Raw genomic sequence first — 26,648 nt, 5'->3', positions numbered from 1 at the left:
ATGTCTGGAGCTGAAGTATAATGCTAAACAAAATATGTCAATCAGAGAAAAATACTGTATGATTTCATTCATAAGTGGAATTTAAGAAAGAAAACAAATGAGCAAAAGGAAAAAAGGAGTAAAGCAAACCAAGAAACAAACAGGCTCTTCAGTACAGAGAACAAATTGATGGTTAGCAGAGGGGAAGTGGGTGGAGGGTTGGGTAAAATAGGTGATGGGGATTAAGGAGTGAGTGCACTTGTTGTGACAAGCACCAGTGATATATGGAATTGTTGAATCACTACATTGTACACCTGAAACGAGTATAATACTGTATGTTAACTAACTGGAAAAAAGATAAAAACTTAAAAAAAATCAATTCCAAAAAATATATGTTGGTAAAAAATCTGCAAATTAGATTAGAATAGATGAATTTTCTCAAGTCACAAGAATCCCTAAAGATACAGGCTGACTGCTGAGAAGTTAAATCATAAAGTTACAATAGTCAAATAATTTCAAAAACAAAACATAAAAACCCTTACAAAATTTTTATGTAAAGATACTATAATTAATGTGAAATGTGGAAATTTCAATATATTTGACAGTATGTAGGCTCTCTAGGGTCTATGAAAGCTCTCAGGGGGTCCAGCTTTTAGCACATATATCATCCCAATCAACATTCTCCAACTCCTGAACCACAGTTCTGGCAGTTGACCAGCCAGAAATCTCCCTATTCTTCATTGTATTATAGGGGAGGGGACATTATACCAATTTCATTTGAGGGGGCTGGTCAGAGCCTCCAAGTGAGAACAAGGTTGTACACAGAAGGCTTTGCCAAAGGCTTGGCAAGGCTCTGGTCCTTTGGGAGGAGCAAATGCTTCTGTGATACGAGTGCCCTTCAGAGAGGATGTGGGGCCCAGGTCATCCTAGGAGATGGAACAGAGCAAACACTGAGGTCTGTGGTCCCACACCCAGGTGGCTTAATGGCAAAAATAGGTCAAAATGGACACTGGCTACAGGGGTGAAGCCAGAAGACAGCTCATTTCACTGCTGTTGTAATAATTTTAAAAAAGGAATCAATGTGTCAAGGGGCAATTTTCTATGACATGACCAGGTATACTGAAGGGGGCAGCTGGGGTCACAAGGAGCATTATGGAAATGGGCCGGGGAGTCGGAGACACTGGAGCCTTACTGGAGGGTGATGAACGTCAGGAGCAAGCCTGCCAAGGAATGGGGAGGAATGGCCACTCATATACCGCCAGCTTATGTTCCAGTTAGAGGATGGGCTCCCTGAGGGTATTGTCAAAGAGCACAAGCTGGATGAGAGTCTGGGGGCAGGTGGACCCATCAAAATGAAGATAAACACCAGCACAAGTACATAACTTTAAAAGAAGGAACAGGCCCAGAGCTGCAGTATAGGATCACACTATTCTGGTTTACCTGAGACTCTGCGGTTTTATCACAGCAGGGCCCATGTCCTGGAAAATGCCTCAGTCCCACACAATTGGGCACTCTAACACAACTGTGGCTCCACACAGCCCCTCAGGAGCTGGGGACACAGCAGATGGCAGGAGGGAGAACCAGGTAGCCACATAACCCTAGAAAAGAGAGCTTTGCTGCCTAGGTTCTGGAGTCTCGATGGTGAGAATAAACCAGAGAATGCCTGCTTTGTTACTGGGCCTTTGTCCTAATCCCACAAGAATGTGACCTGGGGAAATGAGGCTTCCAGTCTTCAAATGTCCTAGAGGTTTCAGCATTGGTCATTTCCTCCCTACTGCTACAAGGGATATGGCCCACTCTACCCTGAAACCACAGGCAGATCCATGGGGACAGCCAGCAGGCAGCCAGAGGGAGAGGATGATCAAGGAGAATACTTTGTTTTCTTTTAACATGGAAGTGACCTGAGCATGTTTAGAAGATGATGGGAAGGAATCTCTCAGGAGGGAGAAGTTGAAAGAACAAGAGAGCCAGTGGGGAGGGATGTATAATATAAGAGCAGGGCCACCTCTGCCTCAGAGACCTTCCCCAAGTCTGACCTGAAGAGAAGAGAGATGGGCGGGTTGTGCATCCTCCATGAAGGTGGGGGGGGGGGGGCACCTCATCTGCTGAGAGTACTCTGAAGGAGTTTGAGGAGCTGGGAGTTTGAAACTGCTGCCATGAGAGGCACCTGGGTGGCTCAGTGAGTTAAGCGAATGACTCTTGGTTTCGGCTCAGGTCATATCTCACGGTTCGTGAGGTCCAACCCCACATCTGGCTCTGCACTGACAGCATGGAACCTGCTTAGGATTCTCCCTCCCTACTTGCCTCCCTGGTCTCTCTCTCTCTGTCCCTCCCTTACTCATGCTGTCTCTGTCTCTTTCAAAAATAAATAAACTTCAAAACAAAAAATTCTGCCATGAGAGATCGAAGAGAACTCAGGTGTGAGGCCCAGCTGCATCCCTAGCGGAAGCTATGTTGGCAAAAATAACTCCCTAAGTCTGATTCCTGGTCACCTGTAGCTGTTCTGTATGTCCCATAACCAAGAGACTCCCTCAATCTCTAACAAAGTTGGATATTTGCATTTTGAAGTCTCATTTTAAATACCTGAGTGGGTACAACTTTAGAAGAGAAGTATAGCTTTACATGAAAATGGTATTACAGCTTTATTACCTGAAAGACAGAAATACCAATGCATTTATGGTAAAGCGTTTTAAAGGCTATTCTCACTATAGTAACCCTGCTTTCATACTCTGCTTAGGAGGCCAGAACTGCCATGCACATGCATTATATACTGTATGGCTTTATGAACAATATGTGGAAGAGACAGCATGCACAGTATACAGAGAGATGGTTCTCTTGGTACACAAGTCCAGTCTTCTGCATTATTATAATCATTCAGAGTTTTCTGCGCGTCTGTTCTGCTTTGCACATTTTGACTTCCATTTCAAAGTCCAGGCCTCGGGTTATTTTACCCCACATATGTAGTGAAGTTGGACAGAAAAGGGAATCCCGCTCCTAAAAATGAAATCAGCAGTAGGTGCGCCTAGACTGCCTTGACTAACCATCTGAGGCTTGCTGACTGCTGGCTTCGTGCTTTTGAGGACTTCCTCCCTTGGCGTTTCTCCCACACCTTTCTCAGCAGCCAGATGCAGGCATCTCCAGGTTTTCGCCAACATGGACTGGGGATGTTTCTGCTTTTGAGCCAATGCTCTCTCTGCTGACTCCAGTGTCCAGTAAAAGCTGCAGAGGGACAAAAACTGCTAATGACATTGTCATAATCAGTCCAGGCACCCTCCCTCCAAGAGTGCAAGACACCAATAATGCCACATACTGTGATTACAAATAGGCCTTGTCACTAATTCAGGAAAAACATCTATGTGGTGTTTCTTTTAAAATGTCCTACAAAACCCACATATTTTCAATAGTCAGCCAAAGGACGAAGTCAATCAATTTTGTAAAGCCCTGCTAAGTGCCTCTCATGTCTAGCAGCTCCGCTGGTCTCTCAATGCCCCAGTGGCTTGGATGTAGAACACTATATAATGTCAACAGGTAGACATGCAGACTATAAATATACATGGGACAAGCTTACCTTCACAATGACTTAAGCAACACAAATAACTATGAAGTGTCAGTAACCATATCCATTAAATTGACAAAACCAAGCTTATAGCAATAAACAGTTGATTATCAATAGCAAGGACAAAGGATGCCCCAGATACCCCTGGATATATTGAAAATATCAGTGCAGCCTTTAAGGGGGTCACAGATGTGCAATATATGACAATAACCATAAAACTGTGACCCAGAAATTCCACCTTTAGAAAGAGTCCCCAAGGAGTTAGGACAAAGGTAGGAAAAGAAAATGTACAAAGAACAGAATTTAGTGAAGTTGGTCTCTATACAAAGAAGACATTTAAAACAATCCTAACAAGAAAGGGTCCTTGGCAAACCATAATATTCAGGCACACCATGGAGTTCTGAGTGTCCATTCAAAATACTACCACAATGAACCATGTTCATGCATGAAATTTTAAACATGAAATAGTACATGAAACTAAAGGAAAATACAATAGAATCAATGTATGACATTCAATTAGATGAACACGTATATAACTATATGCAGATCGTATCAGGAAGGAATTAAGAATGACACAAATAATTGGTATTAAGAGATTATTGTTGTTGTTGATGTTGGCATAATAGAGTCCAAAACAAAATTTAAATTTACAAAAAAAAAAAAAAATCCTGGCCCACATCTGAATTGTTGGCTTGTGAAGTTCATGCCTGCTACTCAAGTACTGACTTCTCAAATTCTCCTGTAAAAACGGATATCAGCCTTTCTGGCTGGCAAATGCTACATTCAAGGCACCTTGGCTGCTCACTCATTGCCTGGCCTTCCCAGATCTCACCAGGTTCTCAGAGACCTCCCCTAATAGCCAGATGAGTCAAAGTCACATATTAGGAAATCATCTGCCATCACTGCGGTTAAGGTGCCAGCCCAGGGCCAGCCATTAGTCCCCAATTCTCAGCAACTGAATCCTGACATTAGCACTTGGGCTAAAGGCTCCCCTGACGTGTCATAAGCTCTGTGCATGGCCAAGGTGAAGGAAAAGGAGTCCTGGGTCTGGGCAGCAAAGTTACAGTAGCATGTTTCCACACCCTGCTCAGGTCCTTCAGGAAAGAGGCCTTTGAAGGAAGCTTTGTAAGCATTCCTAGGCTGTGAACTAGCATAAGGGGCCAGAGATCCTGTACAAAAGCAGTGCAGTATTTGGTGCCTTTCTACTCCCAGGTTTGAGTGCAAGATAAAGGGCCAGCAAAGGCCTCTGGGAGCTTTTCAGAGCTGGGCAATGACCTGAAGATTGGGGCAGACCTGCTGGCCCAGGCTGGAGTCCACTCCCTAGTGCCCTGCTGAGATCAATTAACTAGAGGCCAATGTGCTGTGAACTAGGGGCAAGAGTCCTGGGTGGACGTGTTGCTGCAGACACTTGAGATTTTATGAGGTTAATGAGAAGCACACCATCAGGAAGGCCACTCTACCTCCCCTGCCCCTATACTGAGGGAGAAACAAAATCTCACAAGTGAGATCTCAGGGCTTCCTTGGAGGTAGAACCCAGAACCCAAGGGAAATCAATGTAAAGGGAGAGATTCCCACCTCCTACCAGACCACTGTCCTCTGGCAATGGGGAAAGTCTGCTGGATCTCTGAGGAGAAGCTCGAGCAAAAGTTGTGGCAAAGACCTAATTCCTAGGGAAGGCAAGATATATCCACCTTAGGGGCTCCAATGTCCCTTAAAATCATTATGTCAGGGACCTCAGTGAGAGCTTGTTACCTGAACAAAAGAAAATAAACACTTTTCCTCTGCAAAATGCTCAGACATACCACTATCCCTTCTTCTCAGGCAAGTTACACATCTGTGCCAACCAAGTTCAACAAGCCACTCAGGGATGTGTGACAATTTCTCTAACACTAAGCAAGGATGAGGAGACAGCCAAGGAAGCTCTTCTGGCTAAGTCCTAATACATTCTGTCTATAAGAGTTGCCCACACTATGACCCAGAGAGATTCAAGTCACAGTAACAATTAGACTTCCCTTTTGGTTTGCTCTGGAAGTTTTTCAGATGTGAGAAATTCTCTGGTTGTCACTGAATTTTTCAAGTATGGATTAGGTTCTCCTTCTTCACAGATACGGTCTGGCCCTAAATTCGGAACAGAAGAAAGAAGCTGCTCTGTGGTTTCTAAGCAGATCCCCTCTGGTATTCTAGAACACAGTTGTTGGGATTTTCTCTGTGGAATCTCAGTTGAAATGGGAGGACAGTAAGGCTGATATGGAGAAGTCACATATTCATTTTTTTCCTCTCTCAAAATGTTTTCCTGACCCTTTCCAAGTTCCTCTGTGGAAACGTCTTCCAGAAAATTCTCAAAGTTCACCACCAACTTGTCAATAAGGTCTCTGGGGGAAGAATATGGTTTTAGAACTCTGTCTTCTTCCGTATTCACAGGGTCATCAGATTCCTTCAAATTTATCTTATCCTGAAAAAGAGAAAAGGATACCCCCAATGATCATTTTGGAGCTACACATGAGGTAGTCAATAGGCTTGGGACAACCAATGTCTCACCTCTTGACCAGCCCCCACATTCCTTCCAGAGACCAGAAGTGATGGCCAATCACCTCCATATGCCCTTCCATAAGAGCATGGCAACACTGGCCCATTTCCTGAGAATGGCACGAGGTATTCCATTTTTTTCTTATAGAGAGCTCAAGACTATTTGCCACACAATCTTAAGTTCACAAAACTACAGTTCAGATGGGAACATCAAAATTAGAACTCTTACAGATGCAAAAACTACAATCATGAAGACAAATGACTTGCCCAACATCATCAGAAAAATCAAAGGTGGCCTCCTAGGCAGAGGCAGTGTCTTTAACATCTTTGTATACAAAGAGTCTAGCTCAATGCCTGGCATTCAGTGAGTAATATATGCCTGCCATGGAGGCCAGCCCTATGTTACTCAAAAAGCATTTTCGAGGCACCTGGATGGCTTAGTTGGTTAAGCGTCCAACTCTTGATCTCAGCTCAGGCAATGATCCCAGCATTGTGGGATCGAGCCCCTTACTGGAGCCTGCTTGGGATTCCTCCTCTCCCTCCCTCTGCCCCTTCCTCTATCTCTCTCTCTCTCAAAATAAATAACTTTTTTTAAATAAACGAACACTTTAGACATCTGACAATACTGCCTATAAATCTGTTTACTCTCTTCATAACTTTTAATAAGTAACAAATAAGGTAATACACAGCTGATACAGGAGAGAAGAAAACAGAAATAACACAAATAACAAAAATTTAAATAAGTAAATAAAAATGTCCATGTTTAAAAAAGATTTCTGAGTTGAAACAAGTGCTAATACTAAAAATTCCAGCATCAAGCAATACTAGAAACAGTCTTTAATACAAATTTAAAGGTGATATTTGACAGGGCTTGTTTTTACTTAACTAAGAAATTCCACCTTAAAACTTTGAAAAGAGTTTTCGATTTAAAAACTTATGAAACTTGGGGCACCTGGGTGACTCGGTCAGTTAAGTATCCCACCTCAGCTCAGGTCATGATCTCATAGTTCATGTAAACCCTGTAAAATCTCAGCCCAGGACTCCTCCTAACCTCCATCACTCTTCGTTGTCTTTTACAACCAGCCTCCTCAATGATTGCTTAACAAAGACAGGACTGTTTACCTTGAAATCATCTCCACGCCATGTGGCTATGCTGCTTTCAGCAGGGTTGGGGACATCGGGCCAACAGAGGTGCTTTAATCTGCTAATAATATTTTAAAACAGGAAGTGAGTTAAAGAAGTATATTCCTCACACTGCATGGCTATGCCAAAAGGATGGAGCTTTGCTATAGGGAGTTGTGTGGCTCCCTAATAAATAAGGTCAAGCTTCTGACCTCCTGACAGAAACTGGGAAAACAAAGTAACCTGGGGAGTGAAACTTCAAGTCATCAATGGGATGTGATGGAAAGACACCTTTCTTACCCTCCCCTGCCCCTCATCTCCACCCCGGGTCTTGATGCTGAAAATCACACCATCACAGAACCATGTCTTTGAGATATATTCTCCAGGAAAGGTAACACTCAAAGCCTTATAAGATACCCATACTTTAGTGCAGTGATTCTCAAAGCAGGGTACCATCCAGCAGCAGCAGCAGCAGCAGCAGCAGCAGCAGCAGCAGCATTACCTGGGAGCTTGTTATATATGCAACACGTACAAGAATTTGGCTGCTGACCTGGTTTCTACCTATGGTTGGAAAATGAGGTTGACATTCACTTAACTATAACTAAGCATAGCTGCTTGGCAGAGAAGTCCCCAAATTGCACAATTCTGGAGAGAGTGGTCTACGAGGGAGGGAGCTCTTGGCCAGCCTGACAGTATGAGGCTGTCTGTGGAGAGAAAGCCTATGACCCTGAGGATGAGTTTCCTTTCCCATAGTGGCCAGGACAGGTAGGACAAATGCCCCTGTAGGCAGCCATCCAACACTGCACCATGAGCAAGGAACAAGTCTGTGCTGGGCACACTACTGGCTAGCAATCTAATTCTATGGGTACGCTCCCTGGTCTGCTTGGGAGAGAAGCTAGTGGCCTTCAGTCCTCTTGCTGCTGCAAGATGCTGAGAGAAAGGACCTTCTCCCTAATTTTAGTCTTAATTTAGATGCCAAATTTAGATGCCAAATACAGAAGATAAAGCCTGTGGGGCAGCTGGCAATCCCTTGGCCTAAGCCTGGTGTATGGGGCTGTGGGGGTGAGAGTCCTCTTGTTTGGTCAGAATTCTGATGAGCTATAGGGTGTAACATATAATAAACTCCATAAATATATGCCAAATTAATAAATGAAATAACACCCCCTTAATGACAGAGAACCCTCTTCCACCCATGATGCCTTCCACCCCTTTCTGTTGCCTATAACGCCCATGCTGTTGCCTATAAACTCACTTGGGCTTTTTGAGACCATATGCCACTGACAAGATGATGAGAATAAGAAGGCCACCTCCAACCAGAGAAGTTATAAGGAAAATCTCAAGGATACCTTTGGGAATAGGAGAACAAATGTCAGTTAAAGTCCTCACTTTCTTAACAAATACCAAAGATTAACTTTTTATTCTAGTAGCTTAAGCAACACATTACTTATGAGTTTTTTTTCAATTCAATTGAATTTGAATTTATTCATTAAAAAAAACCCTGGTATTTATGGCTCCTCATCCAGTTCTCTTCTGCCTGAATAATAGTGACAGATATTATGTTCACAAGGTTCAGTCTCCAAACTTTTTAATTCAGTACATATTTATGAGCACTTACCATTTGCCAAACACTGTTCTGGGTAATAAAATAAACAGCAATAAGCAAGAAATACAAGACCTCTACTCTCATGGAGCCTACGTTCTGGTAGGAGGATTCAGACAATAAAAAAAAGATTATTTCAGATATAATAGGATATTAGATTGTATCCAAGGTAAGGTTGAAGAAAAGTTAGTAACTTTAGATAGGGTGGCAAAGGAAGACTTCTCTGAGAGGTGAAATTTGAGCTAAAGTTAATAATGAGAAGAAACTGGCCATGCAACAATATGGAGAAAGCATTTCTGGCAAAAGGAACAGTAGATGCAAAAGCCGCAAAGCAGAAGTTAACACAGACAGAAGCAGAAAGTTGTAGGAGATGAGGTCAGTAAACAACAGATTGTGAAGGATCCTGAAAGCTATGGGTAGGAGTTTGAATTTTACTTAAAATACAACAGAAGCCACAGGTGGGTTTCAAGCAGGAGTCTAGGGTTTTAAACTCTGGCTGGTGTGTGGAGACTAGACTGTACAGGAACAGAGACAGAAGGAAGGAGATTTGTAATGTGTAGACAAGTGTAAGAAACATCGACACTCCAAGGCAGGCTCTTGCCTTAAATTTGACCCATGGAGAAAATTCTAGCAGATAATGCAATTTGTGCCCAGTGTTGTGAAAATAAAACAGCATTTTTAAAAGACTCTAAAGAACAATATCAAAAACCTCCAAAAAGGCAGTGTTAGTCCATAAAAATAAGAACGTGTTGTGTAAAAAACACAATCCCATATTCGTATTTTCCAGAGGCATAAATATTCTTTTAACAATGTAATGAGCAAGAGGTTTTCAAGAGTACTTAAACCAGACTATTTTTCACTTTTACTGTAAAAATTGGCAATGTCCTTTCACTTTTAATGTAAATAATTCTTAAAACAATTCGAATATATCAAATCAAATCTCTTTCCCTCAAAGACTTGAGAAAATTAAAATATTTCTGTTTCTCCCATTCCCCTTTCTTCTTGATCTCTCTTCTCATTTCATCTTCTTTTCCTCTTGAATATTTCCCATAACCATCATACAACACTATATAGCATTTTATATTTTGTTATTTATTACATTTTTCTTGCTATTTTTCTAATCTAAAAACTAATAAGCAGAACATGTCATGTATGTTTTTACTCAAAAATCTTCACAAAGGATAGAGGTTAAGTTACTTCCTGTGGGCCAGTGGTGCTTGTTCAACCAAGGTTTTCCCTCTAAGGTCCCATTGTGCAGTAACCTGTGACACAGAGAAAGTGGTGACTATGAACTTGGGGACAGCCTTGAAGCAGGAGCTTGTTTGGACTGAGAGTAAAGTTGGCATTAACTTGATCTCTTCACCTCAAGATAATAGGGGGCTATCCATTAGGAAGGAGCAAAATGACCATTCTTTTTCAATTCAGCTCTCAATGTGCCTGCTCTCCCTATTCTCTCCTCACACACACACCTTCCAGGAAGGCCAGTGAGCCACAGGATAGATGGTTCTATGTACCACCCTTTCATTTGGCTTCCCCCTGCCTTTGGAAAACATCATCACTAACTGGCCTAAGGGAAATGCCAAGGGGAATTATCCAAGGCTTGAAGGAAATACTCACTAATTGACAATGTCTTAAAGTTTATCGTGGTGCCGTTGATCCCCCCAGCACTGGTGCTGGCCATGACTTGAAGACTATAAGAGGTCTTTCGTGTTAGGGACTCCAGATCGTACTGCAGGATGTTGGAGTTAACTGTCTTGGCTAAAGGAAAAAGATGGAAGTCAAATGCCAGAGCCAAGGCCAAGTAAAAAAAATGCCAGATCCAAGGCCAAGCACTGGAACCTGTACCTCTAAGCCAGCCCATCTCATACCCCAATCCCTCTATCCATGTTGTGCTTAAAATTAGCCTATAAAGATAGATCAAGGACCTAAACATAAGAGCTAATATTATAAAACTCTTAGAAGACAAACACAGGGTAAATGGTGGCCTTGAATTTGCCCTTGGTTTCTTAGACATGATACCAAACACATAAACAACAAAAGAAAATAGATTAATCTGGACTTCACCAAAATAAAAGCTTTTGTGCATCAAAAGACATTATCAAGAGAGTGAAAAGACAACCCAAAGAATGGGAATATATGCAAATCACAGATTTTATAAGGAACTTCTATTGAGAATATATATTTAAAAACTCTTAGGACTCAACAACTGAAAGGCAAACAACCCAATTTAAAAATGGTCTGGGGCGCCTGGGTGGCTCAGTCGGTTAAGCATCTGACTTCAGCTCAGGTTGTGATCTCACGGTCTGTGGGTTTGAGCTTCACGTCGGGCTCTGTGCTGACAGCTCAGAGCCTGAAGCCTGTTTCAGATTCTGTGTCTCCCTCTCTCTGACCCTCCCCTGTTCATGCTCTGTCTCTCCCTGTCTCAAAAATAAATAAAGGTAAATAAATAAATAAATAAATAAATAAATAAATAAATAATAAAAATGGTCAAAAAAAATTGAAGACTTTCTCAAAGAAGATCCTCAAATGACCAATTAGCACATCCAAAGATGCTCAGCATCAGTAGGTATTAGGGAAATGCAAATCAAAATCACACCGAGAAACCATTTCATGCCCACAAGGATAGCCATAATAATCTTTTTTAACATAAAATAAGTGTTGGTAAGAATGTGGAAAAATTGGAATTATCAGACTTTGCTGGTGGGCACGTAAAATGGGGCAGCCTCTATGGAAAACAGTTCAGTGGTTTCTCAAAATGTTAAGCCCAAATTACCATATGACCCAGAAATTCCACTCCTAGGTATATGCCCCAAAGAATTAAAAGCAGAGAACTCAAACAGGTATTTGCACACAGATATTCATAGTAGCATTAATTACAGTGGCCAAAAGGTGGAAACAACCCAAATGCCCATCAACTGATGAATGGATAAATAAAATGTGGGATATCCACATAATAGAATATTCTTTAGCTAAAAAAAGGAATGAGATACTAATACAAGCTACAGGATGGATCAACTTTGAAAACAATATGCTAAGTAAAAGAAGCCAGGTAAAAGAAGCCTCATACTCTATGATCCCATTTGTATGAAATAGCCAGAATAGGTAAATAAAAAAGACAGAAAACAATTTTGTGGTTTCCAGAGACTGTGGAAAGAAGACAATGCCAAGACACTGATTAATGGCTACCAGGTTTCTTTTTGGCATGGAAACAGGTAGAGATGATGGTCACACATCATTATCAGCATACTCAATGCCACTAAACTGTGCATTTCCAAATGGTTTAAGTGGTGAGTTTTATGTTATATATATTTTGCCATAATAAAAAAATTTGCCTAATTTTAGGAATCCATGCCCATCCCTAGGAAATCAGGAGATAGTCTGGATTCAAGGAAAAAAGTATGACTTGGCAGTGGGCAGTAGGAGTCAGGATAAAGGGTCCTGCACCGAGCTAAGTGTCACTACTCTACTCTTTGATCCAAGCACACAAGTCCATTCCAGGCTAATGATGGTGAAGCTCCCAGGAGGCCCACTTGTTCACAGCCTAACGAGGACATATTATATCAACTCCTGTGGTTCCTACAAGACTGTCACTTCACTCTCATTTGACTCCAAAAAACTCAAGAGATAGGTACTCTTGGCCTCATTATCAGAGATTCTCAAAGAAGCTAAGTGACTCATGCAAGATTATAGGGCACCAACCCCTAAGGCAGGTCTATCCATAGCATGTTTGGGTTTTAGGGAGTTTCCAACTTGGCTATAAGCACACTTACAGAATTCTTTTCCATCTTCAGCTTGGTAAAATATGGTGTAGTTGGTGATGAAACCATTTCTTTGACTCTTGGGAATCTCTTTCCATGTGATTGTGACTGTCTTCACACCAATGTTGTCCGCCTGGGTCACAGGACCTGCTGACGGAACTTTACAGGACAGGGATAAAAACAATAAACACTGAATCACAGTGGAGTAGATCCTTTCCCCACAAAGGCTCTGGCTAGTACTGAAAGCGAAATCGGTGCTGGAGGTGGGAGGTAGGAGCAAAGTAGGTAAATGATGAATCATCTTGTTTGGGAACACTGTTTTCTAGAATTATCCATCTCGAACAGAAGAAAAGCAGGGTCAGAGGCCTGCAAAAAAAGTACTTTCTTATGGCTCTCACTCTCATTTTGCATTCAGTTTCTACTCATATCTGTAACAGCTATCATCAAATATAGGTGAAGGATATGCCCCCATGGGCAACCTTTGAGTGACAGGATGTGTTTTCTAACATGGAGGAGGTTAACTTCCAAAAGATAAAGTCTGAGAAGCTCACCAGTAAAACCCTTGATTACAATTACACAATTAAAAGTAATTTTTTAGCATCTCCAACTTATGATTAACTCTGCAAAGTCCCTAACCCGGTCTTAGCTAAATGTTATTCTGCCTACAGGGCTATTTGCACAAAGTTTCTTTGTGAATTTGCACAAATTATTTCAACTCTCTGGGCCTTGATTTTCCATTTATTAAATGAGGGGCCTGGACTTGATGATCTCTAACTTCTAGTCCAGCTTTGAAATTCAGTGGATCTACAACTTGACCACATTGTGTCAAGCATATATAGCTTACCAGAAGCTGAATGAAGGTGCAGCACAGCTAAACACTAAGGCAACTGTGAATGAGCTACAGACATCCACAGCCTTGGCTGGATGTTGGATAGCACCCCCACTCAGTGTTTCCTTGCCCCACAGGGCCTTTTCATACATACTGCCTTCTCTGACATAAGCCTGGATGGAAAATGGCTTGCCCACTCGATCTTGCAACACTGGATACACAGAGATGTTATAGCACCAGAAAGGTTTTAATTCATCTGTAAATAAGAAAGAAAGACAGAAAACAAGCCTTACTTCAGGGCATGGCAAAGGAGAAGAACCACTAAACCAACTTACCACTACAACTTACTAAAGATGCTCTATTTCTGTACAGTTTCCACATCTGGAAAATAAGGAGGTTAGGTTGGATGGTCTCTAATGTCTATGCTAGTTCTAAAATAGAACTTTTAAAATTAATTCTAAGAACCAAGTCTGCACCAGTGTGATAAAATGAGAGAGACATCCAGGAAGGGAAAAGAAATCCATCCCTCCTCCATCATGGATTTTGATACCTGATTTTGTAGCAATGCAGAAAAAAACTGAATCCTTCTGTTAACAGCACATCATCTGGTGAACTCAGATACCATTAATTCTAGCTCCTCTGTCTTCCTGCATCCCTGCATGAGTATAAATCCTTATATGAGTGCTATTAAGTATTAATAAATGGCTGGACTGACAGGATTAGGAGGGTAAAGCCTCACTTATCTGTGATCGGTGTTTGTTGGGATGGGATATAAACTCTAATGTTATCCCCATGATCGAGACATCAGGAAGGGCTCTCTGATGGTGGTGTTAACATGGTGTTTTCCACCTGGAAACAGGCCAGATACCTAGTGTGATACCCATGACTTCCCAACACAGCCTCACTGGGAAATGGCAAGAATGTCACTTCACTAAGCTTGCACTAGCTTTGTCAAATGCTATTACCCACACCTACAGCTTTGACGTCAAAGTTAAAGATTTTAAAACTGATGGAAATGAAACTGAATCCCACAAAGAGGGAACTTATACGGTTCATAATTGCTACCTTGCTTAATTGTCCAGTTTGTAGCCTGAGACACAGATTCCCAGGAAAAAGTGGAGGGCTCTGAGTCCAAATCTGGAAACCACTCAACCATCCATGTGTCTACCTCTGGAGCAGAGCTTCGCCACTCCACCACCAGCTGGTCCTGAGTGAGGCACGCCTGCATGGCCTCAATGCATTGAAATGCTAAGAGAGGAGAAAAAGAAGAAAGAAAGCTGCCCAACTCATTCTCCAAATGCACCAACCACACTGGCATCCATTCACTACCCAAATTGTAAAGAAGATCAAAGTTCAGGATCTCCACTGCAGCCTCCCTTAATGGTGCTGTTTCCACCCTTTTTATTGTATCTCTTTTCTTTACCCCCAACTTTGATGTAAGTACCTTCTTAATTTTTTCTTATCTCTGACAAAATTTACCTGTTTCCAAGAAAGGATCTCACTAGAGAGTTGCTGACTCAAAAGACTCACCTTCCACAGGTGCCTCTGCAAATAAAAGGAAAGCAAGCCTGAGACAAAGAATGAATCTCTAAAGACAGAATTTCAGGCACCAGGAATCCTATGGCTGGGAGCTAGGGACCCTAATATCATACCAGGGAGGTGGCTTCAAATTTCATCTGTCTAGGCTAGCCCCACACAACCTGCCTATGGATTCCTCTCCATAGGGCAGTAAGAATTGTATCTGTACCAGAAAGATGCAGACACACTCATTCAAAGCCCCTAGGTACGGACCGATATGCCAATGACAACATTTTCTGCAAGCCCAACAAAAAACTCATGTCTGGATAAGGGCAAGGAGGATTCCTTTAATAGAAAAGTTGAACATGAGACTTCAAATACAATAGCTAGGATTTCATTAGAATCAGAGAGCTATCTTACTGAAAATTTTCTAAATAAGCAAAGAGAGGAGAACTACTAGAGGTACAGTATGGCAGAGAAGGGGTGGGGCTCAGAAGATCACAGGATGTGGCTCTCCCCTCTCCTCCACTTCTTATCACCCACAACACACCTGAAGCTTCAAAACTGGAACAGAAAATATGCTTAAATGAACACCAAAGACAACCTTGGATAAAGGCAGAAAAGGAGGCAGTGTCCCTCAAAAAAATAAATAAAGAAAAGAGCCTTCTGAAGCTAGAAGCCTAGGCCAAATGTAGGAATTTGATGTGGCATCTGGGGTATTGAATCCTGCTATTTCTAGGCAACAAGCCCCATGAGGCTGTGTTCATATTTAGGAACCTCTGTTCTTGAAGGCCAAAGTTCATGAATCCTTTTCCCAAACTGGGCCTTTATGAGACACTCCAGCTGCTAGTCCCATAAGCAAGGCCAGGTAATTTGTCACCCTGAAAGGGTCAGGAAGGGCAGATGAGGCATGAAGAAAATGTGAAGCTGGAGTGAGGACAGGGGCCTGAGCATTAAGCCCTCGTGACCCCTAGAGCTCCTGTCACTCCCACCTCCTACCCCCTCACCCCCGCTCATAGCCTGTACGCATCCTCAGTTACCATTGAAGTCAGGCCAAAAGGCATTCCTAGAGCATCTGGAACCCTCCCCAGCCTCTTGTAGCAGATAATGTTCATGCTCTCTGATCTTCTCAATTCCTTCTTACTGTTTTTGTGTATTTTTCTTGGTTGGAAGAACTTTGTAATATAACTCATACTCCAGAGTCCCCTTGCAAGGTCATGCTGGAACCGCCCTCCCCAAGATGTTTATTACAGATTTTACCTGTTATGGCTTGAACTGTGTCCCCCAAAAAAGATATCCTCAGAATGCAACCGCAGAATGCAAGTACCGCAGAATGCAACCTTATCAAGAAATCAGGTTGTTGCAGATGTTAATAGTTAAGATGGTAGGTCCTTAACCCAGTATGACTGGTGTCCTCATAAGAAAAGTGGAATTTGGACACACAAAGAGACAGAGGAAGCTGGCCCTGTGAAGACCAGGCAGAGAGTGAAGTTATGCTGTCACAAGCCAAGGAATGCCTAGAGCTTACCAAAAGCAGGAAGAAGGAAGGAAGGAACTCCCCTAGATGGTTCTGAAAAAGCATAGCCCCATCAACACCTTGGTTTCAGATTTCTAGCCCCCAGAACAATGGGATAATAAATTTCTGTTGTTTGAAGCCACTCAGTCTGGTACATTTCTATAGCAGCCCTGGGAAGAACACACTGCACCTTTGGCCTGGCCTTCCCTTCCCTGACGTTGCTTCCTTCACTGCCTTTTCTGGTCTCCCTGGAGGCAGTTTCTCAGTAATTACTTGCACACAAATCTTAACCTGAAGACAGGAGTGAGTGTTGATTCCTAAGCCCACACCTTTCTTTACCAACACTGGCTATCAGAGGAACAGGAGTCAGGTCGAAAGAGCCAAATATGCTGCAGGGAAGAAGAGAACAGCCCAGGCTCTGGGCCACAAGAGTGTGGAAAAGGTTCAATTAAGCCATAAGTCAACCTTCAAAGGGCCTGGGTAGTGTCAAAGGGTGCTGAAAGAGAAGTTTCCTAATCATCACTCTGCTGTATGTATACTAATTGCTGAATCCTTCCATTATTCACCAAGAACTTTTGAGCACTTTCTCCAAATACACCATACCCCCAGGAGCAGGAGAAAATCCACATTCTTCTGGGGAGAGGGGGAAGGGGCTTTGACCACTAATACCTTTAAGTTCTTGTTGTTTGCATGAAAGCAGTCACTGTGGGCCATCACATATAGTCCTCAGGTGCTATGGTGCCTCACCTTAGCCAGCTGTCCTAGCCTATCCTCAGCTCTTCCCCAAGAGTTCAACCTCCTTCTGACTCCCCACCACAAAATGGCTGTGCTCTTCTGGGCCCTGCCTCAGATCACTCCAGAGCCACCTGCTGGCTAAGGTCTTTTAAAACCCAGAGGATGATCAGACCAGATGGAACCTGAAGGTGTATCTATTCCAAACCCTTATCTTAAACATGGTAAAATGGAGTCCCACAGAGGTAAATAACCAGTTCAGTGTCAAACAGCATCAAATCCAAGGTTCTGAATAAAGCATATTATATAAATTTGGATCGTGGAGACCTGTGTTTGAATTCCACCTGAGAAACCATGGGCAGATTCCTAAGCTCTCCCGAATCTCAGCTTCATCGTCTATGAAATGATTCCACAGCATCTACCTCATGGGTCATTTCAAGGCTAACATTAAACTGACCTATGTCATCTTATCACAATGCCTAACATACACTAACAGTATATGATAATTATACTTAAAGATTGTTATAGTTATTACAATTAAAAGTATTCTCTACTTGACTCCATTTTATTAAATAAAATTCTGTAAAGCATTACTTTCTTATATGTCTAAAACAGGGGTCTTTATACTTTCTCTGTAAGAAGCCCAATAGTAAATATTTTAGGTTTTATAGTACACATGGTCTTTGTCACAACTATTCCACTCTATCACTGTTTCTTTTTTTTTTTTAATTTTTTTTTTTAACATTTATTTATTTTTTGAGACAGAGAGAGACAGAGCATGAACGGAGGAGGGTCAGAGAGAGAGGAAAACACAGAATCCGAAACAGGCTCCAGGCTCTGAGCTGTCAGCACAGAGCCCGATGCGGGGCTTGAACTCACCAACCGCGAGATCATGACCTGAGCTGAAGCTGGACACTTAACCGACTGAGCCACCCAGGCGCCCTGTATCACTGTTTCACAAAAGGTTATACAAGGAAATGTAAACAAATAGGTGTGGCTGTGCTCCCATAAAACTTATTTACAAAAACAGGTGCCAGGCCAAGTTTGGTCCACAAGCTGTAGCTTGCCTACATCTGGTCTAGGATCATTATAACTAACGATCACACCAATGCTTCTGACACAAATCAAGTACCTTCAGAATTGGGAAAAATAAACAACAAACCCTATGGGAATTTAGCTAAAATATATTTCATAGTATTTGTGAAGTTGATAATCCATGTCTAATAAAAATTTAATGAGAAATTGTATTAACAATGACAATAGTAGTAATTAGCATTAAATAAAGCATTTTATTTATTTATTTTAAAATGTTTATTTTGGGGCACCTGGGTGGCTCAGTCGGTTATGCGTCCAACTTCGGCTCAGGTCACGGTCTCACGGCTCTTGAGTTCGAGCCCCACGTCGGGCTCTGTGCTGACAGCTCAGAGCCTTGAGCCTGCTTTGGGTTCTGGGTCTCCCTCTCTCTCTGCTCTTGCCCTGCTCACACTCTGTCTCTCAAAAAGTGAATAAACATTAAAAAATATTTAAAAAAATAAAAATAAATAAAATGTTTATTTATTTTTTAGGGAGAGAGAGCAGAGGACAGGCAGAGGAGAGAGAGAGAGAGAGAAAGAGAGAGAGAGAGAGAGAGAATATCCCAAGAAGGTTCCTCGCTGTCAGCTTGAACCGTGAGATCATGACCTGAGCCAAAACCAAGAGTTGCATGCTTAACTGACTGAGTCACCCAGGTGCCCCTAGGCAAAGCATTTTATTTTATTTTAAATATTTATCTTTTTTATGAATATAATTTATTGTCAAATTGGCTTACATACAACACCCAGTGCTCATCCCAACAAGTGCCCTCCTCAATGCCCATCACCCATTTTCTCTCTTCTCCACACCCCCATCCACTCTTAGTTTGTTCTCTGTATTTAATAGTCTCTTGTGGTTTGCCTTCCTCCTTCTCTGTTTGTACCTATTTTTTTTTCCCCTTCCTTTCCCCCATGGTCTTCTGTTCAGTTTCTCAAGATCCACATATGAGTGAAAACATATATCTGTCCTTCTCTGACTGAATTTGCAGCAGCGTAGATGGAACTGGAAGGTATAATGTTTATCTTTGAGACACAGAGAGACACACAGACAGAGTGAGAGTGGGGGAAGGGCAGAGATAGAGGGAGACACAGAATCAGAAGCAGGCTCCAGGCTCTGAGCTGTTAGCACAGAGCCCAACGTGGGGCTCAAACTCACAAACTGTGAGATCATGACCTGAGCCAAAGTCAGACACTTAACTGACTGAGCCACCCAGGCACCCCTAGGCAAAGCATTTTAAATATACAATCTCATTTCATCATCACAACAGCTCTATGAAGTAGGTGTTACAATAAAATAACTCCATTTTACAAGCAGCTAAGGTTTAGAGTTTAGATAACTTGCCCAAGGTTTGCAGGGCCTAGATATTGTAGTGAAAAAGTAAAGATATAACTAAAGGGCTGTTGGACTCCCAAGCCTAGGTTTGTATCCCCTATTCTTTACTGCCTTCCACTCCAGGGCAACACCAAGAAATTGGGATTACTATGCAGCAGTGCCTCTATTAACAAAGAATGTTTATTCAATGACACATGCATTTGTCAGAAACCTCATCACTAGGGGTATTAGATAGGTAGTAGATAGATAGTATCTTGGAAACTAGGATTCCAGGAACTAAGAATGGTGGGGAATGATATTAAATACTAAAATAATGTCAAGTGTAGCTCAAATGTCATGTGTACAACTGACCCTTGAACAACATGGGGGATCAGGGGCACCAACCCCCTGAGAAGTTGAAAATCTATGTATAACTTTTGACTCTCTCAAAACTTAACTACTAATAGTCTACTGTTGACTGGAAGCCTTACTGATAACATAGTTGATTAACACATATTCTGTATGTTACATGTATTACATATTGTATTTTTACAGTAAAGCATGCTAGAGAAAAGAAAATGTTATTTAGAGAGTGATAAGGGAAAATACATTTATAGCAGTGTACTGTAAAAAATCTGCATGTAAGTGGACCCACCCAGCTCAAACTCATGTTGTTCAAGGGTCAACTGTATATAGGAGTTCTAACATGAAGCAAGGCAAGAAATGGGTTAAGTTTAAGGAGAAGAGAAAGAAAGGGATATAGGCAAACAATTCTAGAGCCAGTAGTACAATGCCGGAGCCAGTCTAGGTCTAAGTAAAGAGAAGTGGAAAAGTGGAAAAGTGCATTATCTGACTATGATGTGTTTCAACAAATAGTTACTGAGCACCTTTTGTTTGCAAAATACTCTATGCCTGTTCTAGCTGTTGCAGATGAGGGAAGTGGTGTGAGGAAGAGGAAAAGTGGGAAAAGAAAACAAAATTCTCTGCACTCATGGAACTTGTATCCAATTGAGGGAAAGATAGGCAACAAAATAAATGAGAAAATCTATAGACTGAGAAACATATTTATAGAGAAAAATAAAGTAGGGGAGAGGAAACCCCTTGCCTGCAATTCCTTGCATAAGAATCAAATAAGATATTTTATTCCAAAATGGAATATAAAATATGAGTTTGCCTAGGAGCAAAACTACTTAATCAAGAGTGTAATGAGTGGCTCCTGGATGCCTCAGTCAGTTAACTGTTCAACCCTTGATTTCAGCTCAGGTCATGATCTCACAAGTTCTTAACATTGGGCTCCGTGCTGACAGCATGGAACTTGCTTGGGATTCTCTCTCTCCTTCTCTCTCTCTGCCCCTTCCCCCCTCCACACCCCCCAGTGCACATACACTCTCTCTCTTGCTCTCTGCGAAAAATAAATAAACATTAAAAAAAGAGGAAAAGGAAGAACACGGAAGAATGAGCAAATGAAGGCTGAGACATAGTCAACACTGTGAGGAGAAAATCCCAAATACAGAACTTCTAGGTGTGTGACTTTGTCTCATATGACTTTATGAAGTCTCTGATTTTCAACACAGGCTTTGTTCCAGGCTCATTAATTACCACAAGAGTTTGCTATCCTCACCATAACCTAAAAAGTTCCCACTTCATTTTCATTTTGACTTGAGAGAAACACAACCCTTGAGAGCAGAGGGATTACTTCCTGGCCAACTAGATGGGGCCAGACATCTAAGTAGAAGTTTACACTGTACTTACACTTTTCATCAATAGCTGGAATCCTCAGGGTGGCCACCGGAGATTCCCCAAGAGAATTATAAGAAACCACACAAACCCAATAGGTCTTGCCTCCCAGATACAGTTCAAGCTTCTCGTTAGTGGTGTTCAATGTCTTTGTGAGGTTAGTACTGTTTTCTGGAAAGTACCATATGTTGTAGCCAAGTGCCTTCTCCAGGACTGGGGCTCCACTTGCCTTCTGAACCCAAAGGAAACAAAATTTATTGCCAAAAACAAGAAAAGACAGGACAGGCAGTGAGACTGTGATAAATGGTGAGGATGAGGGGTGAAGGGTAATGTTAATTATTAAGTGCTAAACTACAATTTAGGCAATTACCTTTCTGGGATTAATAACACACCCTGTGCTGTGATATTAACCCTTCAAGGGCCAAAAGAGATTTGCTAAGTGGCCCCTTGGTATCAACCCTTAACATAAGTCTAATTCCATGAGGCTGAACTAGGAGAATGCCAAGCCAATGTAAGGAAGTCACCCCCATATTCTTTGGATGCTTATCTTTCTTTCTATCTCGCAGGCACAGGACAGTATAAATTAAAAACCTGAGGCATTCCCTCCAAGAACCCCAATTCTGTTCTGGCCCTGGGTAATCTCTTGTCTGGAAGCTTCCAAGGGTTGGAAAGTATTTATATTGCTGCATAAAAAGCAGCATGCCTCCTCCTTTGAGGAGGGAGCTAGTTTCCCTAGACCAGGCAGGCACATCAGGTATCCTAGCGAAGAGGCCTGAAACATTTAGGTCCTAAATCTGTAGTGAGAAGCCTAAGGTGACCCCAGGGGCTCTAAGCCAAACTCTTATTTGCAGCCTTGAACTTGAACCTACTAACCATATGTTTTGCCTAGGAATCAGCACGCTGAGTATTCCCCAGGAATTATAGGGCTTTTCAGTTGTTCACTTTATGTTACTGATAACACACCTAGATAGAGTAGAAAGACTGAATGTAAGGTCAGACAGGACTTCAGAAGTCACTTTGTCCCACTGACATTTCAGTTCAGGAACTGACATAGAGGCTTCCATGACATAAAAGGTCAGAAACTCCCTGATGACTTGGAGTCTTTTACCTCTTGGGATAATTCATTCTCTTTTTTAAGTAACAGCTTTATTGAGATATAATTCACATAACACAAAATTCACTATTTTAAGGTATGCAATTAAGGAATTTTGGGTTTTTTTTTTTTTTAGTATATTTGCAGAGTTGTGCAATCTTCACCGCCGTTCAGTTTTAACCAATCTTTGCTAACCAACTTTAATTCTTAGAAAACTCTCCTGCTGAGGCAAAAGAAAGACCAGTCTCCAGGTGAGGAGGAGAAGGAGAAAGGCATTCAAGTCCATTTCATCTATTTCACATGTTGGCCTACTTGGCCCAACACATGTGGCTGCCCACATGTGGAAATGGGCCACTGTTTGCTTTCCCTCCCCCAAAATCATGTTGACAGAGTGATTTGCTTCCACACTTAATCACTGAGAAAGATACCACGACATCTAGGATTGATTCTTAAAGATTTCCCAGTGATACTGGTTGTGCCCTCCCTGGCCTGTTGCCTCTACAACCCGAGGGTGCCCATGGCCCTGGGGTGTGAAGGGAGCAAGGAAAGGTAAAGGATGCTCCAGTCTTGACATAACTGGGATCAGAATATCATTTGGTAAAGCAGGTGGTTTCTCCATTTTCAGAAGTATTTTAAACTTGCCTGGACTTGAGCCAGCATGAAATAATATGATGACTTATGCCCTGAGAACTCTGGACACTAATAAAGAGTTCTGATATTTCACTGCTCTATTCTCTTTTTTCTCCCTACTAACTCCCCAGTCTTTTCTCTCCTGGTTCCTGGCTGCATTTTTCTTTCTTATTTGCCCTTTTCCTTTCCTGTTTGTTCCCTTTTCCCTTCCTTTTCTGTCCTTTTTCCTACCTGCTCTCTTCTTTATTTCTCCTCTTCTCTGCATGCTGCCACCACCTTCTCCTTTTGTCCTCAATCCCAGGCCTCCATCCTAGGAAAGACCATTTGCCCCTGCTCTGTCCTTGCACCCCAGTGTACCCTACTTGCCCTATGTGCAATATGTGTTTTCAATCACCTCAGGACACATTAGTGAGCTGATCCCAAATCAGTGTTCTTCTCCAATGTGGGAGTGGGTGCTAGGCAATTTTACACTGCCTTCTAATGCAGCTAGCCAGGGGTAAGTGGGGTCCCCAGAAGGTCAAGGTGCCCTCTGCACTTGCACTTTGTACCTGTCTTATATGTTAATGTTTCAGTCCAAGGAAGAGAGGATGCAGGGTCTGCAATTCACATTTAGGCCATCTGTAAGATAACCTAGAAGGCTTTGTGAGCTGGGAAACCATTGTGAGATGTGAGGCATTATAAAGCCCCTAGGAAAGGAAATTCAGGAGGTAAAGGTTGAAGAATTACTCTTCTTGGAGGCATAAGAGACCAAGGGTTTGAGACAGAAAAAACAACATAAGGAAATCACCTTCCACATCAACTGCACTAGCCTTCTTCCATCTACTGTGGCGGGTCTCAGGACTCTCCACAGATCCAAGCCATGTGGAGCTGTAAGGAAACAAGAGTGAGGTGCTCAACACAAGATGGAAGGAAGCTGCAACTGGAAATGGTGAGATTGGCTGGGCTGTCTGTTAAAAATGCAGTTAGGAAGCATTTGCTGGAGGGAGCCAGTAAGGGGAAGGTGGTCGGTGGAGCAGCATTGCAACAACCAATGCTGTCTTCATTTTGTGGCCAAAGGATTGGCATCAACTAAAAGTAAAAATTTAAACTGCTCTTGGATCTGATGACTTAATGTAAGGCAAAAGAAAAGTACAATAGACCCTATTATAATATTATTTGTCATTGAAATCCGGATTGAAATGTAACATCTCATGTCCTATCATATATAACGTCTACATATCTTACAGCTGGGAATGACACAGATAACTGACAAGGAGATAGATACATAGGGGCACCTGGATGACTCAGTCGGTTGTGACTCTCAGTTTTGGCTCAGGTCACGATCTCATGGTTTCTTGAGAGTCCCGCATCAGGCTCTGCACTGGCAATGTGGAGTCGGCTTGGGATTCTCTCTCTCCCTCTCGCCCTCTCTCTCTTCCCTTCCCCCACTGTCTCTGTCTCTCCAAAAATCAATACACTTTAAAAACAGTTTTTTAAAGGAGATACATAGAGATATATTATATTATATACACTATTATATATACTATATGGGAGTGGGGATGAGAGAGACAGAGCACAAAAGGTCTTCTCCCAAAAAGGATGAAACTGTATACTTAAAATGTTATAAAATCTAAGAAAGAATTAAAGAATAAAGGGACAGAGAAATCATCTTCACTAGTTCACTTGAGCTTTAAACTGAATGATCTTCACGGCAGAAGAAGGAAAAAAAGATCATATTGAATTGTATATTTCTCATAGCCTATTAAAAAGCAAACATATGAAGGGGTAACTATTTCTGATTATGGGTACTGAATTAATAAATGGAATTTATCATATGGATCCTCTTAAAAAGATATAGGGTAACCTAAAGGCCAACGTCTGCAATCGGAGTTGAGCAAAAGTACAGAAATATGGCATGTGTACCTTATATTTATCATCTATAAAATGCAAGGGCATAATGTTAAACCTGATTTATATATTTCTGTGGTGAATAACATAATCCAAGACAACACAGTTTAAGTGTATTAACTTTGGATGATCTAACCATACAGGGATAATTTCAAAATGCTGAATGTCTGATTTAAGAATGATCTACACACTTTAGCCATGAGAAGAGAGCAGAGAAATGTAAGGAACTGTACCAAAGCCTCTAATCTGGAGAAGGAATGTCTCTACTTGAACATGCAGTTGATGAACTCTGAATTTTTTCTTGAGGAATAACATAGCTGAAGATACTGTAAGCAGGTCTGCAGAGAATGGGGTCAACCACTCAGGCTAAGATCTAAACTATTTTAGCGCTGACAGACTGTTTTCAGGTATCTGAAATCACACTTCAAGCGATTGGGTGTCTTAAAGTGAAATTACTGAACTCCAACTGAAGACAACTCTGTAATGTAGAAAAATGATCCAAAGGGCAATTAAATCTTGTCACCAATGGAGAATCATATTTCTACAACTACTCCTGTCTACAAGCCAATGAGATGTCAGCAAAGGCAGAGTTCAAGTTCAGAGTCAGTTAACCAAATGAGCCAACCAACAGCCCCATAAACTGATTATTAAATAACCAATCATTCCAGACACTTGGTTAGAAATATGAGTGAAATTCTCCTTAGATTTATCCCATTTAGTTTAGATTGAGTTGTAGTACAAAGTGATAGTAAATGAATTTAATTAGGCATTTTCTCCTTTCACTGAGGCCACTATTTCCTGCAGATAAAGTTCAAAGAGGAACAGTCTTACTAATATAGATTTCCCACAGATGCAGCTTTTAGTAAAACCACTACCTAAGTAGCATGTATATCTTCTGCAATTAACAGCCAAGTTTCCATTCACCATGAGCTAGTAATGGACTTGCAGTATAATCAAAGTTAGAAAAGTGATAATTCTGGGGGTACCTGGGTGGCTCAGTTGATTAAGTGTCCAACTCTTGGTTTCAGCTCAGGTCATGATCTCAAGGCTCATGAGTTTGAGCTCCACAATATGGCCCATGCTGAGAGCACAGGGCCTGCTTGGGATTCTGTCTGTCTCCCTCTCTCTCTGGCCTTCCCCTGCTTGTGGTTCCTCTCTCTCAAAATAAATAAATAAATTTTTTAAAAAGTAGTAATTCTGTATTCACAAAAGAGCAAAATTAAATTTTTCCAAATCCATAAAAATATCTACATATTCAAAGACATCAATTCTTTGGACCCATTAGCAACAATTTGATGCTATGTTGTTTCCATTACAATCTGATAATACCTACAACCACCACCACATTCTTACTGGTGCCTTGCTGAAGACCAACAATAAGAATGTTTAACTTTTGGGTCACCTGGGTGATTCAGTCAGTTAAACTCCTGACTCTTGATTTTGGCTCAGATGATGATCTCAAAAGATCTAGCCCAAGTTGGGCTTTGTGTTGACAGTGTAGAATCCCCTATTTGGGATTCTCTCTCTCCCTCTCCCTGCTCTTCCCCCTCTCCAATCAAAATAAATAAACTTTTAAAGAAACAGAAGAGTTAACTTTTAGCAAGTGTCACTATACTAAGCATTTTACCTGAATTATCTCATTTAATCTCTAAAGCCCTATAATTAGGTACAGCAGTATTATTATCTCCATTTCTGAAATACAGAGAAGCGAAGCTTCTAACTGGGCATTGTTACAAACTTTTAGGAAATAAAGCCAGGATCAAAATATAACTACATCTGTGGC

General features: G+C 41.6%; 1 protein-coding gene across 1 annotated transcript in view; it reads right to left on the bottom strand.

Annotated features, from left to right (window-relative positions):
- Positions 1 to 2,602: 2,602 nt before the first annotated feature.
- Positions 2,603 to 26,648, bottom strand: part of IL31RA (interleukin 31 receptor A) — a 93,189-nt gene continuing 69,143 nt past the window's right edge. Inside the window, exons 7-15 of the mRNA XM_043573443.1 lie at positions 23,766 to 23,845; positions 21,271 to 21,487; positions 14,436 to 14,618; positions 13,525 to 13,626; positions 12,554 to 12,700; positions 10,401 to 10,541; positions 8,436 to 8,529; positions 7,184 to 7,265; positions 2,603 to 5,987 (exon numbers count right to left, since the gene is read on the bottom strand). Of these exons, the coding sequence (XP_043429378.1) occupies positions 5,538 to 5,987; positions 7,184 to 7,265; positions 8,436 to 8,529; positions 10,401 to 10,541; positions 12,554 to 12,700; positions 13,525 to 13,626; positions 14,436 to 14,618; positions 21,271 to 21,487; positions 23,766 to 23,845 (1,496 nt within the window). The 3' untranslated portion in view covers positions 2,603 to 5,537. The remainder of the gene's footprint in view (positions 5,988 to 7,183; positions 7,266 to 8,435; positions 8,530 to 10,400; positions 10,542 to 12,553; positions 12,701 to 13,524; positions 13,627 to 14,435; positions 14,619 to 21,270; positions 21,488 to 23,765; positions 23,846 to 26,648) is intronic.

Source organism: Prionailurus bengalensis, chromosome A1, assembly GCF_016509475.1.
Source record: "Prionailurus bengalensis isolate Pbe53 chromosome A1, Fcat_Pben_1.1_paternal_pri, whole genome shotgun sequence".
NCBI classification, from domain to species: Eukaryota; Metazoa; Chordata; class Mammalia; order Carnivora; family Felidae; genus Prionailurus; species Prionailurus bengalensis.
This window is presented reverse-complemented; position numbering and strand designations above follow the sequence as displayed.